The 21,002-nt window shown below is 35.8% G+C and overlaps 2 protein-coding genes across 6 annotated transcripts in view; one reads left to right on the forward strand and one right to left on the reverse strand.

The window, feature by feature from the left end:
* Positions 1-514: 514 nt before the first annotated feature.
* The window catches only part of crb1 (crumbs cell polarity complex component 1), a 37,967-nt gene continuing 17,479 nt past the window's right edge, over positions 515-21,002 (reverse strand). For 2 of the 5 annotated variants that reach the window (XM_055217896.2, XM_055217897.2), the window contains exons 3-13: positions 18,992-19,187; positions 18,492-18,631; positions 16,332-16,514; positions 14,348-15,274; positions 13,403-13,956; positions 12,415-12,580; positions 11,062-11,983; positions 10,294-10,338; positions 7,306-7,428; positions 6,949-7,075; positions 515-1,687 (exon numbers count right to left, since the gene is read on the reverse strand). In XM_055217896.2, coding sequence (XP_055073871.2) covers positions 1,469-1,687; positions 6,949-7,075; positions 7,306-7,428; positions 10,294-10,338; positions 11,062-11,983; positions 12,415-12,580; positions 13,403-13,956; positions 14,348-15,274; positions 16,332-16,514; positions 18,492-18,631; positions 18,992-19,187 — 3,602 coding nt within the window. In that variant the 3' untranslated portion in view covers positions 515-1,468. Of the gene's footprint in view, positions 1,688-4,374; positions 5,124-6,948; positions 7,076-7,305; positions 7,429-10,293; positions 10,339-11,061; positions 11,984-12,414; positions 12,581-13,402; positions 13,957-14,347; positions 15,275-16,331; positions 16,515-18,491; positions 18,632-18,991; positions 19,188-21,002 lie in introns of those variants that run through there. The other 3 variants (XM_073861897.1, XM_055217900.2, XM_055217899.2) reach the window with 3 other exon arrangements.
* LOC141359606 (uncharacterized) lies at positions 7,438-10,163 on the forward strand. Its single transcript, XM_073862329.1, has 4 exons — positions 7,438-7,491; positions 8,733-9,281; positions 9,396-9,656; positions 10,122-10,163. The coding sequence occupies exons 1-4, from the start codon at positions 7,438-7,440 to the stop codon at positions 10,161-10,163; spliced, it is 906 nt and encodes a 301-aa protein (XP_073718430.1).

Genomic DNA, 21,002 nt, shown 5'->3' on the forward strand with positions numbered 1-21,002 from the left:
AAAATCGGTCTTGCTGCACATTAACATAAAATATGATCCTGTTGCTTTAACCAGCATTTACTTACACTTACAACATACACTTGTCATGTTGCATTTGGCAAGGCAATGTTTGATTTATTACTGTTTAAATTTACTATTATAAGCAACAAATTTTAATGCTTGTAAAAATGTATTTACCAATCATAGTTTATAATTTATTTAATAACATGAAATGTCTGTTTGGGAGATTGTCCAATTAAAAACTCCTATTATCTAATACAGTAGCTGCCACACGATTAATAAATAAAGACCTTCATAATAGTGCTGGGAAAAGATTGCGATTAATCGCATACAAACAAAAAGTGATTTTTGGCATAATATACGAGTGTGTGCTGTGTGCAATTATTATGTTAATATAAATACCTACTCAGTCTCACGAGGTTTCGTGATACAGTCACATACATCTTCGATTCTTTTTTTTGTGATATCACAAATTTTCGCGTTTTTTCGTGATTGTATTACGAATTCCTGTTTTCGTGCGACCACCACGCACCGGTCACTCAACTGCCCTTTCCCATCCCTAAACCATTATCGCTTCGGTTTAGGGTTAGATTTGCTGCTTGCATTAGAATGTCACTTTATATATTGGTTTATACTATTTTTTCAGATTTATTTTTTTATATGTCGCCTGGCGAGTTGGGTTTGGGTAGGGATGTCATTTTATGTAAATCTAACCCTAAACGAAGGGACAATAGTAAGAAAATTTGACAAAACAGTTGAGTAACCAATACGTGATAATCACACGAAAACAGGAATTCGATCACGAAAAAACATGGAAATTCGCGATAATATCACGAAAAAAAAGAATCAAAAAGTTACGCGACCATATAACGAAACTTCGTGAGACTGGGCTGTAAATACACACACATTCATGTATGTATTTAAGAAACATTTACATGTGTATATATATTTATTTATATTTTTATATGAAGAGTTTCGTTGCAAAACGAGATAACTCAGTTTTTATAATTTTTCAGAAATCTCGTTTTTTGGTTGTGCATTCCAATTAATATCAATTCAACTGCAGTTGGTTTGTTTTGATTTAAACTTCATAACTTAAAAAATACAGCTCTAAGTAGCAACATAAAACAAAATAATAACATGATAACATAATAATAAACATGTTTTGACAAAAATGTTAAAAACGGCGTTATCTCGTTTTGCAACGAAACTCTTCATATATTCTATATTATATAAAAATTAAACAAATTGATATATAAAAAAAAAATTCTGGAATGACTATATGTATGTGTGTGTGTGGTTAAATATACATAATAATTACACACAAAAAAATCACTTTTATTTTGTATGCGATTAATCTTTGTCCAGCACTACTTCGTAAGCATTCATAAGGATTTAGAGTCTCACTTGTAGCCATTTTAGATCAATATGCTTGGCTAATATTGTTCAGAATAAATGTCTTAACAGTTCAGATGAGTCTCTCCATTGGTGGAGGCTGGACAATGTTCCACATTTCCACTCGGGAACCTTCTTTCTCCTGACGGCTTGGACTGTAGGTGCCACGTGTCGCTCGCCGACTCAGCGCCAACACCAAAGCCGTGGCCACGCCGAACAGAACCAACAACAGAACCACAGAAACCAGACCGATGGACAGCAGTAGATTAGAGGTAACACTCTCTGCATTCAGCTGGAGGAAAGATAAAGTAGTTAGAGATGCCAGGAGGTGAGATATTCCTCAAAATATTCAACATTGAACTTGTACATCTAATTTGATTAAAGGAAAACACCACAGTTTTTCAATATTTTACTATGTTCTTACTTAAACTTAGACAAATTAATACATTCCCATCTTTTTTCAATGCGTGCACTTAATCTTTGTACAGCGTGTCGTGAATGTGTTAGCATTTAGCCTAGCCCCATTCATTCCTTAGGATCCAAACAGGGATGAATTTAGAAGCCACCAAAAAAGCATGCGGAAATCTTCATAAATATGTGGACTTTGGCTGATTATGCATTGAATCATGCGATCGCATAATCACGTTTTAATAATCACCAATAACAGTAATGAACTTGCCAGTATTAGTCGAAGAGCCAGCAAACAAAATATAACACAAAACACTGCTTCGCACACCAGAGAATATCAGCACAGTTGTTCAGATCCAAAATTAGATCATCCAACCCGACCGCAGTGACTGCATGTGTTGAAGCCGCAGCGACAGGCCGCAGAAAACTCTAGCGCTGAGCTTTGAATGCAGTCGATGCTTTGTGTGTGTGTGTGTGTGAAAAAGAGAGAAAGATGGGAAAAGAGAGACACTCAGTCTTTCCAGCAGACAAACGATCCTGTCCAAGAGATAAGCTTCTCCCGATATATTTCTCGCGCGTTTCTCAGACCCGCAGCAACGCGCTGCTGAGTTGCATTTCACACAGAACGATGGTGGGTCTTTCTGCTGGCCAAGCACTATACTGTCACTCTAAAGATACAAACTTTCACTGCAGACGTGAACCACAGATCCACAGATTCCTCACACGGAGACACATTTGTGCTTCAGCAGTCAAAAAGAAAAACACCTTGCTTCACTGTCGCATGCTTTATGACTTGCCTTCACATAAATGTACTATATTTAAAATGTTTATTGCATTCTGTACAAGAGAACAGTGAGATTCTGTGAAACTGATTGTTCATTTATAAAACTTAAAAAATGCTATATTTTAAAAATACTAAATTTAGTTCCCTCAAGTAATTCTTATATGCTCTACACTGTAAAAAATGATTAAAAAATCTTAGTATTTTTGTCTTGTTTTCAATAAAAATATAAAAAAATTCTTAAATTAAGATGCTTTTTCTTGATGAGCAAAACGACCCAAGAAAAAAGTCTAGTTTTTAGACCAAAAATAACAAATTAAAGTAAATTAGTGATTTAATCAAGCAAAAAAAAGAATTCTGATGGGGTAGGCAAATTTTTCTTGAATTTAGTTTTTAAGAAAAATGTTCAAGATATTAAAGTTGATAAACTAAACTAAAACGTTATTTTTTTATTTTATTACATGGTTTTATTATTTTTGTCCTTTTTATGAAAATTGTAAACACTACACTACACTACACTTTGTACATTGTAATGTTCAGTTTTGTTTAATAAACACTTATGGCAGTTTTTCCAAGTCTTTCTTTGTTTTTTCCCTCTTGTAAATTCTTCAATAATTACCGTACCGCAGGCTTCATACCGAAATATTACCGTACCATGAATTGTTGATACCGTTACATCCCTAGTATATGTAAATACACACACACACATTCATGTATTTATTTAAGAAACATTTACATATGTATATTTATTTATTTATATTTTTATATATTCTACGTTACATATAGCCTAAATTAATAAAAAATATATGAATAAAAAATTTAAATGTTTATGTATGTGTGTGTTTTTAGATATAAATAATAATTACACACAACACATATGTTGCGCAAAAACAGAGATTTTTTTGTATGCGATTAATCTAGATTAATCTTTGCCCAGCTCTATAATATATAGTATAATATAATGTATATAATAATAATATATAATACAGAAAAAATTCTAATATAAAATATAATCACATAAATTTTATATAATTTTATATCAACATTATTATACACATTATAATTATAGCCTAGTATTGATTATAGTGTAGTTGATTATTGCGTACGAGTGGTTTTAGGTTTTCTTGAATTTTTGCGTACATTTAGAAGACATTTTGATAAGAACGTTTTTGTTGAATCACGATTTGCACAAATTTGTGTGTACGCATGCTTAGTGTATGAGATCCATTGTTATTTTGTGTATTTGGTATAATACAAAGTGTTTGCGTGGTTTATGGTTTAAAAAAACACACTTTTTTCCACATACCGTACATTTTTGTAGCTCCAGATTTGAAAGCTCTGTGACCCTGATTGGCCAGCTAATCTGTACGTTGTGATTGGCCTGAATACCTCTGACGTCAGCCGGAAATGTGACGCTCCTTACCATGTTTGAAAGATTCAGTTTCTAACAGCAGTTAACTTACAGGCTGTGAGTCCGAAGCGGGAGGAATCATGATAATGTCAGTCCCGTCCACATCACCAATCCCAGGAAGTAAACTGTTGCCTACAATCAGTGTGTTTGTTGTAGTCCAAGAAAAGAGATTTACATAGGAAACGATAACTTGCGTCATTTTTTGGGATTTTGGGATTTGTACCTTTTGCATATCGCCAACACGAACCAATAAACACTCACACACCAAAGGAAATGCCAAATCGTGAATCAAACCATAGGGGCTCTTCAAAATATGTCAGCGCCACTGATTTGCCACAAGATACACACCAGCAATGTCCCTTTTTCAAGGCATGTTTATTAAAGATGCTTATACATCTTAATTTAACTAAGGCATAGTCCTGGCATTAGCTAAGCCTTTGAAACCAGGCCAAAGTTTTATAGATGGTCATTGGTCATGTGATCGACATGACTTTCCCCATAAAATGGCTTTTTTTAGATCACCGCAGTCTTTATCCCGTGAGATGATTTTAAACACATTTCCTCTTATTCATATTAGCTTGTGTTAAACCTTTTAGGTGGAAATATTTACCTATAGTGCAGCTTTAAAGGACGATCAGAGATCAGACACTCATGTCTCTTATCATGAGATTAGATGCTCACACATCTATCCTGCTAAACGGATTAACAAAGCGGAAAGTGTCTATCTTTGACACCAGCACCCTGCTAGCACATTAAAACATCTAATGCAGGTTAAAATAGTTTCAAAAAGAAGAATGCAAAACTTAAAGCTTTTTTATTAGTTATTAAATCTTTTCAGATATACAGGAAAGTCCGGTACGGGAAACCTCACCATGTTTTACTTTTACAAAACCCAAAATATTTCTTTGACCATGAGTGAGGCTCTACCTGCAAATACATTGTAAGTTGCTTATGAAAAACCTCCTTGTGTTTCAAACTTGCACAGCAGACACTTTTTATTTGGTTGCCATGTTCTTATGATGTCTCAGGAGAAATCGCTGACTCAACACACCTGTCGTTGGTTTTACAGTACAGGTACATCTTTGATGTGTCTGCAACCTCTAGTTCAGTGGATCTGTCTGTCAAAATCTGTGGCAAGATTCAGTCAAAAGAGGGGAGACGGGACAAACAACAGATCGAGAACGGATGAGGTGGGTGAGATGTTTTATTTGAAAACAGACAGTGAACTACAGACGAAAGTGATAGACAATGAATGAACAATCAGATGACAAACAACAGAGACAGATGATCAGAAGACTACTACAAGCTACTAAATAATGTGTGTCACTTTGAATATATCAAAGACATTATAGTATAGTGGTTAAAGTTAACATTTAAATGTGATTTTTAAAATTGTGCTACGATGTGATTAATATGGAGATATTGTTTAGTGTAAATAAATGTTAGAAAATCAAAAGTAATTTGATGGAAATCGTTTAAGTATTAGTCCATTTTCTTAAAAAAAAAATTCAGATGATCTACTCACCACCACGTCATCCAAAACGCCGATGTCCCTCCTCGTTCAGTCGAGAAGAAATTATGCTTTTCGAGGAAAACATTCCAGGATTTTTCTCATTTTAATGGACCCCAACACTCAACATTTTCAATGCAGTTAAAAACTGCAGCCTCAAAGGACTCCAAATGATCCCAAACGAGGCACAAGGGTCCCATCCAGCGAGAAGAAAAACAAAAAATATGCACTTTTAAACCACAACTCCAGCGCGACCTCACGTAATACGCCATCACATCAAGAGGTCACGGATGACGTATCGATACTACGCCTCAGTGTTTACAAGTGTGGAGAAAGAGGACCGTTCCGACATTTTTGTATGCCGAATGATACTAATTAATGTCTTTGTGTCAGTTTATTGTTTAAAATGGTCCACAACGTGCGTTTCATATATGTAACACGTGACCTTTCCACCGCATTACGCAATTACGTGAGGTCGCGCTGGCTCGTCATACAGCCGGAGGAAGAAGAGAAGTTGAGGTTTAAAAGTGCATATTTTCCACTTTTCTTGCAAAAAATGACAATCGTTTCGCTAGATAAGACCCTTATGCCTCGTTTGGGATCATTTAGAGTCTTTTGAAACTGCAATATTAAACTGCATTAAAACTGTTAAGTTTTGGGGTCCATTAAAGTCCATTAAAATGTGAAAAATCCTCAAAAAACATAATTTCTTCTCGACCGAACAAAGAAAGACATCAACACCCCGGATGACATGGTGGTGAGCAAACTATCTGAAATTTTTTCAAGAAAATTGACTAATCCTTTAAGACTTCAATATATTTTGCCCAAACTCCTTATCCTAGAATCATCAATATTAGTCATATATGTACTTTGAGAGTATGTACTTCTCAAACGTACAAATGCTATGTTAAACTTCATAAATATACAAACTTATTAAATAAAAAGTATTTTATTTACACAACCATTCTCACTTGCAGTGCACAGCATTCAGTGAAAACACTATCAACCAATAACAATATCTTAATAAATAATAAATGTGCTGCCTGAAATATGATCACTGATGATAACACATATTAACTCAAGGCACGGCATGGTTTTGATTTGATTTATATACTGATTAAATATTCAGTATATTGTACTCCTTCTATATTACATTTACCTAATACAGAACATAGATAAATCAACCAATGAAATTCTAGCAACAGACTCACATTTATGCTAACATTATTGCCATGTGTTTTTCTACTAAAGTGACTTATAAACGTATATACATCGGTCATTGCATCAGCCACACCCACATTTCCCTAAACCACAACCACTCCTTTATATATTCTCACCCCAGTCCACCTCCGGCTCATCATCTAACCGCAATATGAGGTAGGAGAGGAACTGAAAGAGGTTTTGCCAAAACAAAGCCGCCATGTAAAAGTAAAGGTCGCTTACGTCCAATTCGCAGGTGTTGCCGGCGAAGGTCACGTCGCAGACGCATTGGAACTTGTTAACCATGTTGTGGCAATAGCCACCATTTAAGCAAGGGTTGGATCTGCACTCATCGATGTCTAATTCACACCTAAGATTGTAAAAAGCATAAAAACACTTGTTATAAAACAGATGGTGCTAATTGGTCAGAAATGTTTTGAGCCATGAATCTGAAATCGGTAATATCACAACATTAATGTCACTATATAATATTACATTCATCTTTGAATTTGATTTAATGACAAAGCAATATTAATAAAATAAAGATCATTAAAATGCGTTCATGAGATCGTGTGAAAGAGAAAGAGGTGGAATAATCACCATTGACCCGAAAATCCAGGCAGGCAGTCACACATTAGGGTGGTCTCAGAGCAGTTGCCCCCATTGAAACACGTGTAGTTGTGCTCTTCGTCACCACAGATGGACACCGGGAGCTTTGAGGGTCTGGAAAGGATGAGGGAAAAGAAAGAAACAGAACAGATGATGAAGAAGCGTCTTGAGAGCAATGTAAGGGGCGAATATCTGCACCCCTCCTATACTTCTTTGTCCTGCATAAAGAGGATTAGCACATTATCAGAATAATGAAATTAGCATGTGAATAAACTTCTGACCACAAGACAAAGAAAACACTGTCGCCTTGGATGAAGATTAACATGCATATAATATATAAAGTCCCTGATTGTATATGTGTTATTTTGATATTATAAACTGGGGGATTTTACAGAGTAAGAAAGAAGTAGAGAAAGAAAGAAAGAAGGAGCAAAAGAAAGAAGGAAGGAGAGAAAGAAAGAAAGGAGCAAAAGAAAAAGAGAGAAGGGGCGAAAGAAAGGGGGAGCAAAAGAAAGAAGGGATAAGGAAAGAAGGAATGAAAGAAAGGAGCAAAAGAAAGAAGGATAGAAAGAAAGATAGGAGAAGGAAAGAAAAAGAAAGAAAAAGAAAGAAGGAGAAAAGGAGCGAAAGAAAGAAGAAGAAAAGGAAAGAAAAGAAAGAAGGAGAGAAAGAAAGAAAAATAGGAGAAGGAAAGAAAAAGAAAGAAGGAGATAAGGAAAGAAAAAGAAAGAAGAAGAGAAAGAACGATAGAAGAATGAAAGAAGGAGAGAAGGGTGAAAGAAATAAGAAGAGAAGGAAAGAAAAGAAAGAAGGAGAGAAAGAAAGAAAGATAGGAGAAGGAAAGAAAAAGAAAGAAGGAGAGAAAGAAACAAAACGGAAGAAGGAGAGAAGGGGTGAAACAAAGAAGGAGCAAAAGAAAGATAGGATAAGGAAAGAAAAAGAGAGAAGGAACAAAAGAAAGAAGCGAAAGAAAGGGGGGATAAGGAAAGAAAGAAGGAGCGAAAGAAAGAAGGAGAGAAAGAAAGATAGGAGAAGGAAAGAAAAAGAAAGAAGGAGAGAAGGAGCGAAAGAAAGAAGAAGAGAAGGAAAGTAAAGAAAGAAGGAGAGAAAGAAAGATAGGAGAATGAAAGAAAAATAAAGAAGGAGAGAAGGAGCAAAAGAAAGAAGGAGTGAAAGAAAGGAGCGAAAGAAAGAAGGAGCGAAAGAAAGAAAGATAGGAGAAGGAAAGAAAAAGAAAAAAGGAGAGAAAGAGCAAAAGAAAGATAGGAGAAGGAAAGAACGATAGAAGAATGAAAGAAGGAGAGAAGGGTGAAAGAAATAAGAAGAGAAGGAAAGAAAAGAAAGAAGGAGAGAAAGAAAGAAAGATAGGAGAAGGAAAGAAAAAGAAAGAAGGAGATAAGGAAAGAAAAAGGAAGAAGGAGAGAAGGAGTGAAAGAAAGAAGGAGCAAAAGAAAGATAGGAGAAGGAGAGAAAGAAAAAGAGAGAAGGAACAACAGAAAGAAGGAGTGAAAGAAAGGAGGGATAAGGAAAGAAAGAAGGAGCAAAAGAAAGAAGGAGAGAAAAAGATAGGAGAAGGAAAGAAAAAGAAAGAAGGAGAGAAGGAGCGAAAGAAAGAAAGAAGAAGAGAAGGAAAGAAAAGAAAGAAGGAGAGAAAGAAAAAAAAGAAGGAGATAAGGAAAGAAAAAGAAAGAAGGAGAGAAAGAAAGATAGGAGAAGGAAAGAAAAATAAAGAAGGAGCGAAAGAAAGAAAGAAGAAGAGAAGGAAAGAAAAGAAAGAAGGAGAGAAAGAAAGAAAGATAGGAGAAGGAAAGAAAAAGAAAGAAGGAGATAAGGAAAGAAAAAGAAAGAAAGAGAGAAAGAAAGATAGGAGAAGGAAAGAAAAAGAAAGAAGGAAAGAAGGAGAGGAAGAGCGAAAGAAAGAAGGAGAGAAGGAAAGAAAAAGAAAGAGAAAAGGAGCAAAAGAAAGATAGAAGAAGGAGAGAAGGAGCAAAAGAAAGAAGGAAAGAAGGAGCGAAAGAAAGAAGGGGAGAAAGAAAGATAGGAGAAGGAAAAAAGGAGAAAAAGAAAAAAGAAAGAAGTAGAGAAGAAAAGCAAGAAAGAAGGAGAGAAGGAAAAATAAGAAAGGAGGGAAAGAAAAAAAAGAAAGGAGGGAAAGAAAAGTAGAATGGGAAAGAAAGGAAGGAAAGCAGGAAAGAAAGAAAGGAAAGGGGAAGGAAGAAAGGAAAGCAAGAAAGAAAGGGGAAGGAAGGAAAGAAGGTAAGAAAGAAAGAACGAAAGAAAAAAGAAAGACAGAAAGAAAGAAAGAAAGAAAGAAAGAAAGAAAGAAAGAAAGGAGACGGAAAGCAAGCAAGAAATGGGAAGGAAGAAAGAAAAGCAAGAAAGCAAGAAAGAAAGAAAGAAAGAAAGAAAGAAAGAAAGAAAGAAAGAAAGAAAGAAAGAAAGAAAGAAAGAAAGAAAGAAAGAAAGAAAGGAGACGGAAAGCAAGCAAGAAATGGGAAGGAAGAAAGGAAAGCAAGAAGAAAGGGGAAGGAAGGAAAGAAAGAAAGAAAGAAAGAAAGAAAGAAAGAAAGAAAGAAAGAAAGAAAGAAAGAAAGGAGACGGAAAGCAAGCAAGAAATGGGAAGGAAGGAAGAAAATCAAGAAAGAAAGGGGAAGGAAGGCAGGAAAGCAAGAAAGAAAGAGAAAGAAACAAAGAGAAAAGAATAGAAAAAATGGGAGAGAAAGGAAAAAGAGTAAAAGAAAAAAAGAAAATAAAAGTAAAAGATAAAACGAAAGTAAAAACAAGGAAATTAAAAAATAAAATGAAAGAAAAAGAAGGAGAGAATAAAACGTCTAAAGAGAAAAAAGTGAAAATTAAAGGACAAAGAAAAGAAAAAGAAATTGACAAATAAAAAGACAAAAACAGACAAAACAGAACAAAAGAAGTAAAAATGAAGAAAGAAAGGCAGGCATATAAAGTCAACAGCAAAATGGCACTTACACATTTTTGACAACTACATACCACGGTGCCTCTTCAATCTGAACACTGATGTGAGACAGAGAGAAAAGAAAAGAGACAAACAACTGTCAATCTGTCTTTATTTAAGACTAAACTTTACACCAAACATTTCTGTAACTGCACTGAGAGAGAGAGAGAGAGAGAGAGATAGAGATAAAGATTTATTAATGTCTCCCAGCTGCCTGCAAGCCACTTTCAAAGAAATGCTATGAAGCAGTCTGGCAACAAAACATGTTTGTGAGATGAATTGCTAAAGATTTACCTCAGCTACCACCCTGAAGACCTGAAGACAAGCGCTGGAGGATGGACACTCTCAACAGAGTCTATTAATACCATTACACATACAACTCTAGACAAATCACCACAGTCGTACAAGCATAAACAACACCATAAAAGCAATAATAAGATCTGCACTGACTTTAAAACAAACCAGTTTTCCCCAAGGGCTCCTGATTCATTCAAGTTAGTTTGATGCTTTGATGCAAATCATTGTGTGAAGTTTGCAGTCTGTGTACAAAGTTAAAATTTCTGTTTTGCGTTGTCTCGTCTTTTAAAGTCGTTGCTTCGTGAGACTAGCTAAGGTGTGGTTTAATATTTTGCGGAAGGGCACTGTTACTTTTGGAAGTATTTGGAGATTGCCTTTTTGTAGAAGCCTTAAATCAAGTTTTCTGATACACAAACTAGGTTAAACTTGATGGGAAGTCCCATACAAATGTACTCAAAGGGAAATGTTATTGTTATCAGACTCACGTGCAATTTCTTCCAGTAAACTTGTCTGGACAAAGACAAGAATAGCTGTTGATGCCTTGCAAGCAGGTCCCTCCGTTAGCACACTTGTGGCCGGCACACATGTCCACCTTCATCTCGCAATTGGTTCCAGTGTAGCCACTCTGACAAGTGCAATTGTACGTATTTCCCTGTTTGCGGCAGTAGCCATGTTGACAGGGGTTAGATGCGCAGGTATTCACGTTCAGTTCGCACCGATCACCGGCCCAACCCGGAGTACAGAAGCAATTGAAGAAGTTAAAGAGATCTTCACAAATACCTCCATTCAGGCAAGGATTGGGTTCACAAGCCACCCCACCAGCACATCCGGTCTGGACGGGAACCTCGGATATCTTTTGGAACTTCTCATCTTGTACTTGTGGAAACCTCACCTCGTTGGGAGCGTAATACGGAAGCACGATACCACCAATCTCAACATTACTCAAACATCCAATCAGATTCCAACCAGACTCCGGGCCGAGCCCTCCGATTAGGATATCTACGTCCTCTCTGAGAAAATCCAGATTCCCGGCCACTGAGTTTGACATAGTCGGCTCGTCCCTTTCATCCAAGGGAAGCATTATCCACTGGGAGCTGTTAGCCCAAGGATTGACCATTAGGAGCTCCACAACATGCCACTCTCCATCAGTTACTGGTCTCGAACTCTGTAGGGTCAGGGGTGAGAGAGGTGTTGAAGAGAGGGAAGATCCACTAAGGAGCTCTAGTACCACAAAGCCATCCTGAATGGAGACCGTCACAGAGTCAGACCCATTCTCAGCGTGTAACACCGCAGCATTGCGTTTGCGTGTTCGGATGTTGAACATAATGCTGGTTAGGTGGCGAGTGATCAGCCCATTCCCCCGGTATATGAGAGCGCCGGTGTCTTGAAAAGTCACGTTTGACATGCCTGTAGAAAACAAACAATTCGTAAATATTTTACAGCGCGACTAATTTGTATGAATTTGTACAATTTGATTTGTTCATTTTAGTAGGATCTGCTTTCCCCCAGTATTGTTGGGAACAAAGCCCTATCCTCTTTTATGAAGATGAAGGTGCTGTTCTGAAATTGACGACTCATTTTTGTCTGGATAGCTTAATTAAATACATGCCGGTTATAATGTAAGCTGCTCTCAGCAGGTCTCCTCATTCCCAGGATTAGACTACAACCTAACACTGAATCAAACATTATGCCTTGCCATGACAGATGGATCTAAATCAGACTTAATCCAAAGCACTAATCCTAGCATAAACAAATCTGCTAATAAAGATCTTAACTCTCCAGACATACTGTGAGATTAAAAACATTTGGTCTCAGGTCAGATGTTCTGATATACTCACATTCATAGCCCTGGTTGAGGGCCCTGCATGCTGCTTTCAGTGGGCAGGGGTTAAGTTCGCACCATCTCACCTCCTCACAGCGCCGCCCTGCTGTGTGGGGAGGGCAGGTGCATGTGAAGTCATCCCATGAAGAGAAACAAATGCCACCATTTTGGCATGGGTTTTTCTAAAAAAAAAACATTGCAATTCCAAACATTTATTTATGAAACGAATCATGCCATAACATGCTATATATTCACTATATACTCCATGCTATTGCAACCTTTGGGAGATGTTTACATCCAAGTGACTTACAGTACATTCAAGTCTATGGTGGCCATTCATGCCAGTTCCGCCGGACACGTCCCGAACATGTTTTCAGGTTCGTTCTTTCGTTTTCAGGAAGTCGCGTTGCTCGACCGCATACGTCATCGAGGTTCTCACATTTCAGTTCAAATACATTTAAAAAATTAAGATTTATTTCACATACAGACATACAATCATTGTAGTTTCATTCTTACCTTGAAATGTAACGGTTGCTTTTCTGAAATTAAACCCGAAATATTAAACCTTGATGACGTATGCGGTCCACCAACGCGACCTCCGGAGAACGAACCCGAAAACATGCCCGGGACGCGCCCGGCGGAACCGGCACGAATGGCCACCCTATTCAAGTCATATATTTTTATGAGTATGTGTGTTGCCTGGGAATGGAACCCAGGACCTTCTGCGCTGCTAAAGTCATGCTCTACTACAGGGTTCCCCAAATCTTACCCTGTAGGGCCTGAGGACTGCAGAATTGCTCCAACCCTGATCAAACACACCTGAGCAAGCTAATCAAGGTCTTCATGATCACTAGAAAATCACAGGTGGGTAAGTTTGATTCGGGTTGGACCTAAACTCCACAGCCCCGGCCCTCCAGGGTAATACCCTGCTCTACTAGGTGAGCTACAGAAATGTAACTAATCTAATCAGCTGAGAGCTCATGGCACTTAACGTTGCAACTTACAGAGCAGGAGTCATCGCTTGTACACCCTGCGGTAACATCAACCATGTGGTCTGGCTTGTACGACGTTGCCGAAGCACCAAGTGGAAAAAACTGTAGCTTCTTGTCATTGAGCTGTAGGTCCTGCAAGCACCCTTTAAAATAACCACCAAAGGTAGACAATTCTTGTCCATCAACCATCCCACCGACATAAACCTTATCTCCAGGCTGAACGGAAACGGGATCAATATCCGTTGCTACGAATTCATGGCCCGATTCTTGTAGAATCATCACACCATCCTCAATGGTAATGCCGACAAAGTGGATCTCACCATCGTTAATCAGACTCGCACCTGTTGTGATCTTCAAGTTGTTGACTTGCACTTTTAGTTTTCCCTCTTCCAGCCACACTCGCAAGTATTCACATGCGCTGTTGGCAAGGAGCACCAACAAACCAGATTCCTTCCGTGTGCGCAAGAACATGGACAGATAAAGGCTACCTGATTCTATTTGGTCGTTGATGGTGAAGACAGCATAGCTTGCTGGATCTTCCTGGCCAAATCTGGCTGTAATGTACTCTGTGTGAGAAAGAGAAGAGTTAAGATGAACACTTTACCATGCACAAAAGGACAATTGGGTTTTTTGGCATGGTAAGAGAAAATGCAAGGTGCTAGCCAATGGTACACATGCAGCACTCAGAAATGCACTGCATTATAAAATGTGTAGTCAAGAGCATGCATAAATGCAAATCATACATCAATAGCAGTTCACGTTTTCAAATTTTGATTGTTCTCATACCAAATTTACAATTAGACTCTGGTGTGGTACACAAGTTCGGAAGACCACTTTCATGCTGAACTCTGAATGTCACATTGACTACTCTAATTCAGACCCTTAGATAACACCCGCCAAGGTTCATCCCAATATCTTAATTTACCAAACCGCTAGATAAATTCCTGGCATCCTTACCCTCTGCACAGTTTTGACCTTCATACGGTCGCTGACATTTGCACTTGTAACCTTGCCACAGGTTAACACACTCCCCTTGATTCTCGCAAGGTCCAGAAAGGCATCGATCTTGATGGTTGCAGCCTTGCGTGACGTTGACCGCTAAGGTGCTTAACCAGTCCTCTGGCACCATCAGCTGTGAGTCCACAAACAGATCCCTCATGCAGCCAATGAATGAACCAGAACCTTCTCCATCTCCCAATCCTCCGACAAAGGTGCTTTGTAGAGCTGACTCTAGCTTAAGGCTACCTGGATCTATTCGGACTGCTGTACCACAGTTATCTTCTCCCTGACAGATTTCTAGCAGCTGCAGAAGTAACGCGTCTTCTTCAAACGCAACTTCTGCCGTGTGCCAGTTGCCTTCAGAAACATCTTGAGGTAGAGTCAGTACCCAGGTTAAATTTGATTGAGGGTCACTCCTAAACCTAAGTAGCAGCTGGCAATTTTGCAGCTCCAGACTGAGTGTGGCACCTTCCCTGCCCCTCTGGAAGAGCATCGCATTCTCCAGCACTGTCCGAAAGCTTAGCTTGATATTGAAATATGTCACGGAACCGAGCAAGGGCGTCTGCAGGTTCAGGTAACCTCTGGATGTCTCGAAGGAGAATGCGGTAGGTGTCTGGCAGTATGATCCAGTGTAGCCTGCCCGGCAAAAGCAACTGTAACCATGTACTCCCTCAGTCAGGAAGGGCACGCAGGTTGCCCCATTCTGGCACTCGTGGCCCTCGCAACCCACCAGTGGCTCGCTACAGTTGCGACCCGCGTAGAGGACTCCATCTTGGCTCTCTGACAAGCAGATGCACTTGTAGCTGCCGAGATAGTCCTCGCACGTGGCTCCATTATGACACGGATTGGTGGAACATGCAGTAACGTTCAGCTCACACAAGGCACCTAAATAAAGAGTGGAAAGGGAAGTTTAGTAAAGTTCAAGAATAACTTTTACAAATATAAAACAAGCATTGGTTATAAAAGGTTATCCACAAAACTATGTGTGGCAGTTGTGCCGATGTAAGAATATAGGCATTTTCTACTCTTACGTTTAATGCCAGGAACAATGGGGGCACATTTTAGTCAATAATAATCACACAGGAAAACAACTAGGCAAAGCTGGTTGCATAACACTAATTCGGCCCAGTGTCCGTGTAAATAGCAACAAAGTTTTTTTTGGTGGAAACAGCAAGTGCCCTTAACATTCTTGTTATAAACACTTTGATAAGTGACAATTTAGTCTAAAAGAACACAGATAACAGAAAAATCACTCCATGAACAAAACAACAGTAGCTATACAAATAATTTAGTATGGTTTTAAGACTTTCTTTAACCAATTAAGTACTGTTCTTCGTGTAGCTCAACTGGTAGAGCATTGCATTAGCATGCAAAAGTCATGGGTTCAATCCCAAGCATTACATATACTGATTGAAAAACAAACAAACATGTAGCTTGAATGCACTGTAAGTTGCTTTGGATAAAACCATTTACCAAATGCACAAATTCTGAGGCATATGTATCCACTGTATCATTGTAAATGTATCTATAAATTCTACTGGATATGGACTAACTAAAAACATTACATTACAAAAATTACCTGAAATAAGTAATAGGACACTCCAAACGCAAACCACAACATCCATGGCATTATCAGTCTACTGCTGAACCCAGCGACTGCACATCTTTTCAGACATATTACCGTTTGATGGGTCAACAAGCAATATAGATCATCCTAACAGACAACCCCGAGTCTACATTCCTGTCGTTCTAGAAAACAGTGTGCCACAACACCAGGCCCTCATGAAATCCAGCTCCCGGAGGATTAGCTTAATGCAACCTGAGCATCTTACAATGGCAAAGACCAATTATAGTTCTAACTTCTTACATAGGATTTTTGCAGTTATAACATGGTCTTAAGCTTGAAAGTGTATCTCTGGTATCATCACAGTTCTCCAGATACCTGAGAATCCAGGTGGACACCTGCAGATGAATCCAGATGCGTTTCTAGGGTCGTACTGTGATGGTAATAGGAACTCGGTGCCATAAAGACTCTCCCAAGACAGTTCGATGCATGTGCCTTCATTCACACAAGGACCGCTATCACACTCACTGATGTCTGTCTCACAGGTATGACCCTTGAATCCTGAAACACACAGATGTGACTATAAATAAATCCAGCTTCAAAATGTTCTTCCAACAGAGGTAATAAAGTAAGACAATAACTGAAGTGTGTATACTGAATAAGATAAAATAAGATTAGACCTCAACAACAAAGATTTATTTATTGACTACACCTAATACTCAATTGTACAACTCTGTTAAACAAGAGTTAAAAAAAGTTCCCAGCATGCAATACAGCATGTATAATTATGTAATTAATAATATTATTAAAAATAAATGATTTTAGTGTTTTCTGGCTTTATTTATGTCTTTTGTTGTTAATGCTGTTATGTCTTTTAGTTACTTGTTCTATGGTTTTGTTAAGTGTGTGACGTTGTGTTTCTTAAAATTCAGTTTCAACAGTTAATTTATTATATAAAATGTTTATAATTAGGGCTGTCAAAAGATTAATCGCGATTAATCGAATACAAAATAAAAGTTTGTTTTTGCATATTATATTTGTGTGTAATTATTATATATAAATATACACATATATGCATACATTTAATGTTATTGTGCTATTTATGTATATATATAAATAAATAAATAAATAAATATATATATATATATAAATAAATAAATATATATAAATAAATAAATATATATAAATAAATAAATATAAATAAATATATATAAATAAATATATACATGTAAATGTTTTATTAAAAAAATGCATGTGTGTGTAATTTTTAAAAACAAAATAATTACACACAGTACACACATATATACTATGCAAAAACAAACTTTTATTTTGTATTCGATTAATCGCGATTAATCTTTTGACAGCCCTATTTATATTAAATTAATATAACAAAGTTAAATTAAACCTTTATTTTAGTGAGTTGCATGTAGGCTACTACTTGACTCAGACCTTGATTTAACTTAAAATTGTCTTGAAGTTTCTTCTTTATTTCAAAGATTTTTTATTGTGTGGGTTGTTTAGTTTGACTAGCAATCCCCTGGTGGTGCGCAAGGGAATTGCAGTGGGTGCGTAAAAAAATTATCAATTACAATGAAATCATAAAATGTAATTAAATAATTTTAAAATTAAATCTAACGTTCTTAAAATATTTTAAATAAATTATATATATTTAACCCTTGCGTGGTGTTCATTTTTGTTACTTAGACAATGTTTGTGGGTCTAGTGGACCCGCTGCATTATTCGTATCTTAAACCAATGCAGTCATACAAATGTATGTATTATTGTTTACAGATGTTTATAACGTTATATTATAAAGTTGTTTATTTTTATGTTCTTTATAGAAAATGAGCCAAGGCCAATGAATCTGAGGTTGAAACAACAATTAATTGCATAATTTTTCTTTTAGTATACATTAAAAACAGATCCCACAGACCCAAACACCACGTAAGGGTTAATATTATATATAACAATAAACGAAAATTACCAGATAAAGGTCCAATAACACTAATTATGTAAAATACTACTGATAAAACTTTAAAATAAAGCTGTAAAGCTCATGGTCTTTTTAAATTTAAGTTAAAATCTTTTTTTAAGTTAACCATTAACCATTATGTAATCATTGAGATTGTTGTAGTTAAATTGATTGACTGCTCTATTTATTTATTTATTTTTTATGGCCCTGAGAGTATGTGTTTATGTATTTATTGTACGTTATTGTTTGTGTAATGTTATGTTAGCGTTGACCTGCCTGGGGGACTACAGATGAAATTAGACCTCGGTTAAATCTGGTACAATACATGAAATATAAATTTTATGTTAAAAATTGTGCATGGTCCCATTATAAATAAATAAAAACAAAATGGATGAAAAATAAATATTTTTATACATGCAAATGTGTACTGAAATATTTACTTAAAATCTCAGGGGTACTTCAAATAATTAATTTAGGTCAAGTGGGTTCGGCTGCCAAAAAAAGTTTGAAAACCCCTCCATTAAACCATTATATTCCAGACATTTTACTTGATTGCTGTTACTCACCAGGCCAGCAATTACAGGTGTAGTTATCGTCTTTATCCTGACAGAGGGCGCCATTGAGGCAGGGTTGAGGCCAGCAGGGTGGAGGTGGAACCTCACAGTGAACACCAGTAAAACCAGTTTGCAAACAGTCACAGTGGTACCTGGAATATCATTTAAAAAATAAGTGTTTATTCCAATGCGAAACATTGCCAAGTCTGTGTAGGAATTAAAAAAGTTGAAAATGCTTAATTAAAGGCGGGGTGCATGATCTCTGAAAGCCAATGTTGATATTTGAAATTATCTAATAAAAAACACACGCCCCTACCCCAATAGAATCTGGACCTTCTTTTGATATACCTGCCCCACACATACACAACCCAGGCAACAATGTCTGAGTCATGGCCCTTACTGCTGATTGGCTACAAGTGTGTTTTGGTACTTGGCCCGACTACCTTTTCCAAAGTGTTTATCAAAAATCATGCACCCCGCCTTTAAAAAAACACAATGTAAAGCTATTGTACCCATTTATTTCATCTACACATAGCGCCTCATTTTGGCATGGCTGGTCTCTGCATTCGTTGATGTTAATTTCGCAGCGCTCCCCCTGGAAACCCGCCAGGCAGGTGCACGAGAAACCATTGACGTAGTCATGGCAACTGCCGCCGTGGAGACAAGGCTTTGATTGACACTCGTCAATCTCGAGCTCACAGTTGCTACCTGGAACATCAGAGACAATAGAGTGAAGTACAAAGACGCCAATCCGCTCTGTGTCAAGATATACACATGCCATCTGGACAAAAGTAAACATTTAGAATCAAACAGACTGTAACACATACTAGTTTAAGTCAGTCCTACGGGTAATATGCCAAGCATAGTTTTCATTCTTCTAATCAACAATGATTATAGATATAGTTGAGTTTAACTTCTGTACTGTTTTGCACATATAGTTAGGCTACTACATTATTGGTCTACTACATTATTAATCCAGGACTAGAATTTATATTAGAACATTTGAGTAGTTTTTACAAACAAACCTTACAAAAACAGTACTGGTGTGTGCATCTTGAGACAAAACGATAGCATTAATATATGTTAAGATATGTCAGGTGAAGGCATTTTAGTCAGGGACTAAGATAATCCCTGTCCGGGAAAACACTCCTATGTGTGTAATGTCATTGTGACTAAATATCAAAAATTATTAAATTAAGATAAATTTACTTGAAAAGTTTCAAGAAAATAACCCACATTAAGTATAGTTTTCTGATATTATTAAACATTTATAAATAATTTAAATTAAGAAAAATGGACTTGAAAAGTTTCGAGAAAATAACTAATATCGAGTGTTGTTTTCTGAAAAAATTATTAATTATTATTAAATATAAATACAATTATTAAATTAAGATAAATTTACTTAAAAAAGTTTTGAGAAAATAACCAATATCAAGTGTTGTTTTCTGATTTTTTTTATATTATTAAATATTAATCAAATTATTAAATTAAGATAAATTTACTTGAAACGTTTCGAGAAAATAACCAATATCAAGTGTTGTTTTCTGATTTGTTTTTTATATTATTAAATATTAATACAATTATTAAATTAAGATAAATTTACTTGAAACTTTTCGAGAAAATAACCAATATCAAGTGTTGTTTTCTGAAAAAATATTACATATTATTAAATATTAATAAAATTATTAAATTAAGATTAATTTACTTGAAAAGTTTCGAAAAAATAACCAATATCAAGTGTTGTTTTCTGAATTTTTTAAAAAAATATTATTAAATATTAATTAAATTATTAAATTAAGATAAATTTACTTGAAAACTTTCGAGAAAATAATCAATATCAAGTGATGTTTTCTGAAAAAAATTATTAAATATGAATACAATTATTACATAAAGATACATTTACTTGAAAAGTTTCGAGAAAATAACCAATATCAAGTGTTGTTTTCTGAAAAAAAAAAAATATTATTAAATATTAATGAAATTATTAAATTAAGATTAATTTACTTGAAAAGTTTCGAGAAAATAACCAATATCAAGTGATGTTTTCTGAAAAAAAATATTAAATATGAATAAAATTATTAAATAAAGATAAATTTACTTAAAAGTTTCGGGAAAATAACCAATATCAAGTGATGTTTTCTGAAAAAAAAAAAAAAATATTAAGTATGAATAAAATTATTAAATAAAGATAAATTTACTTAAAAGTTTCGAGAAAATAACAAATATCAAGTGTTGTTTTCAAAAAAATTCTTAAATATGAATAAAATTATTACATAAAGATAAATTTACTTGAAAAGTTTCGAGAAAATAACCAATATCAAGAAAATAACCAATATTAAGTGTTGTTTTCTGTTTTTTTTTTATATTATTAAATATGAATATTTATATCCAAATCAAGTGTGTTTATGCTTAAAAACGAATATTTCCCTGTGAGCTAAGAAAAATAAACTTATTTAAAAATGTGTGACCTGTATGTAATTTTTGGCGTTAACAAAACAAAACATATAAAATTATACAATTTAG

This window comes from Misgurnus anguillicaudatus, chromosome 23 (genome assembly GCF_027580225.2).
Source record: "Misgurnus anguillicaudatus chromosome 23, ASM2758022v2, whole genome shotgun sequence".
Classification (NCBI taxonomy): domain Eukaryota; kingdom Metazoa; phylum Chordata; class Actinopteri; order Cypriniformes; family Cobitidae; genus Misgurnus; species Misgurnus anguillicaudatus.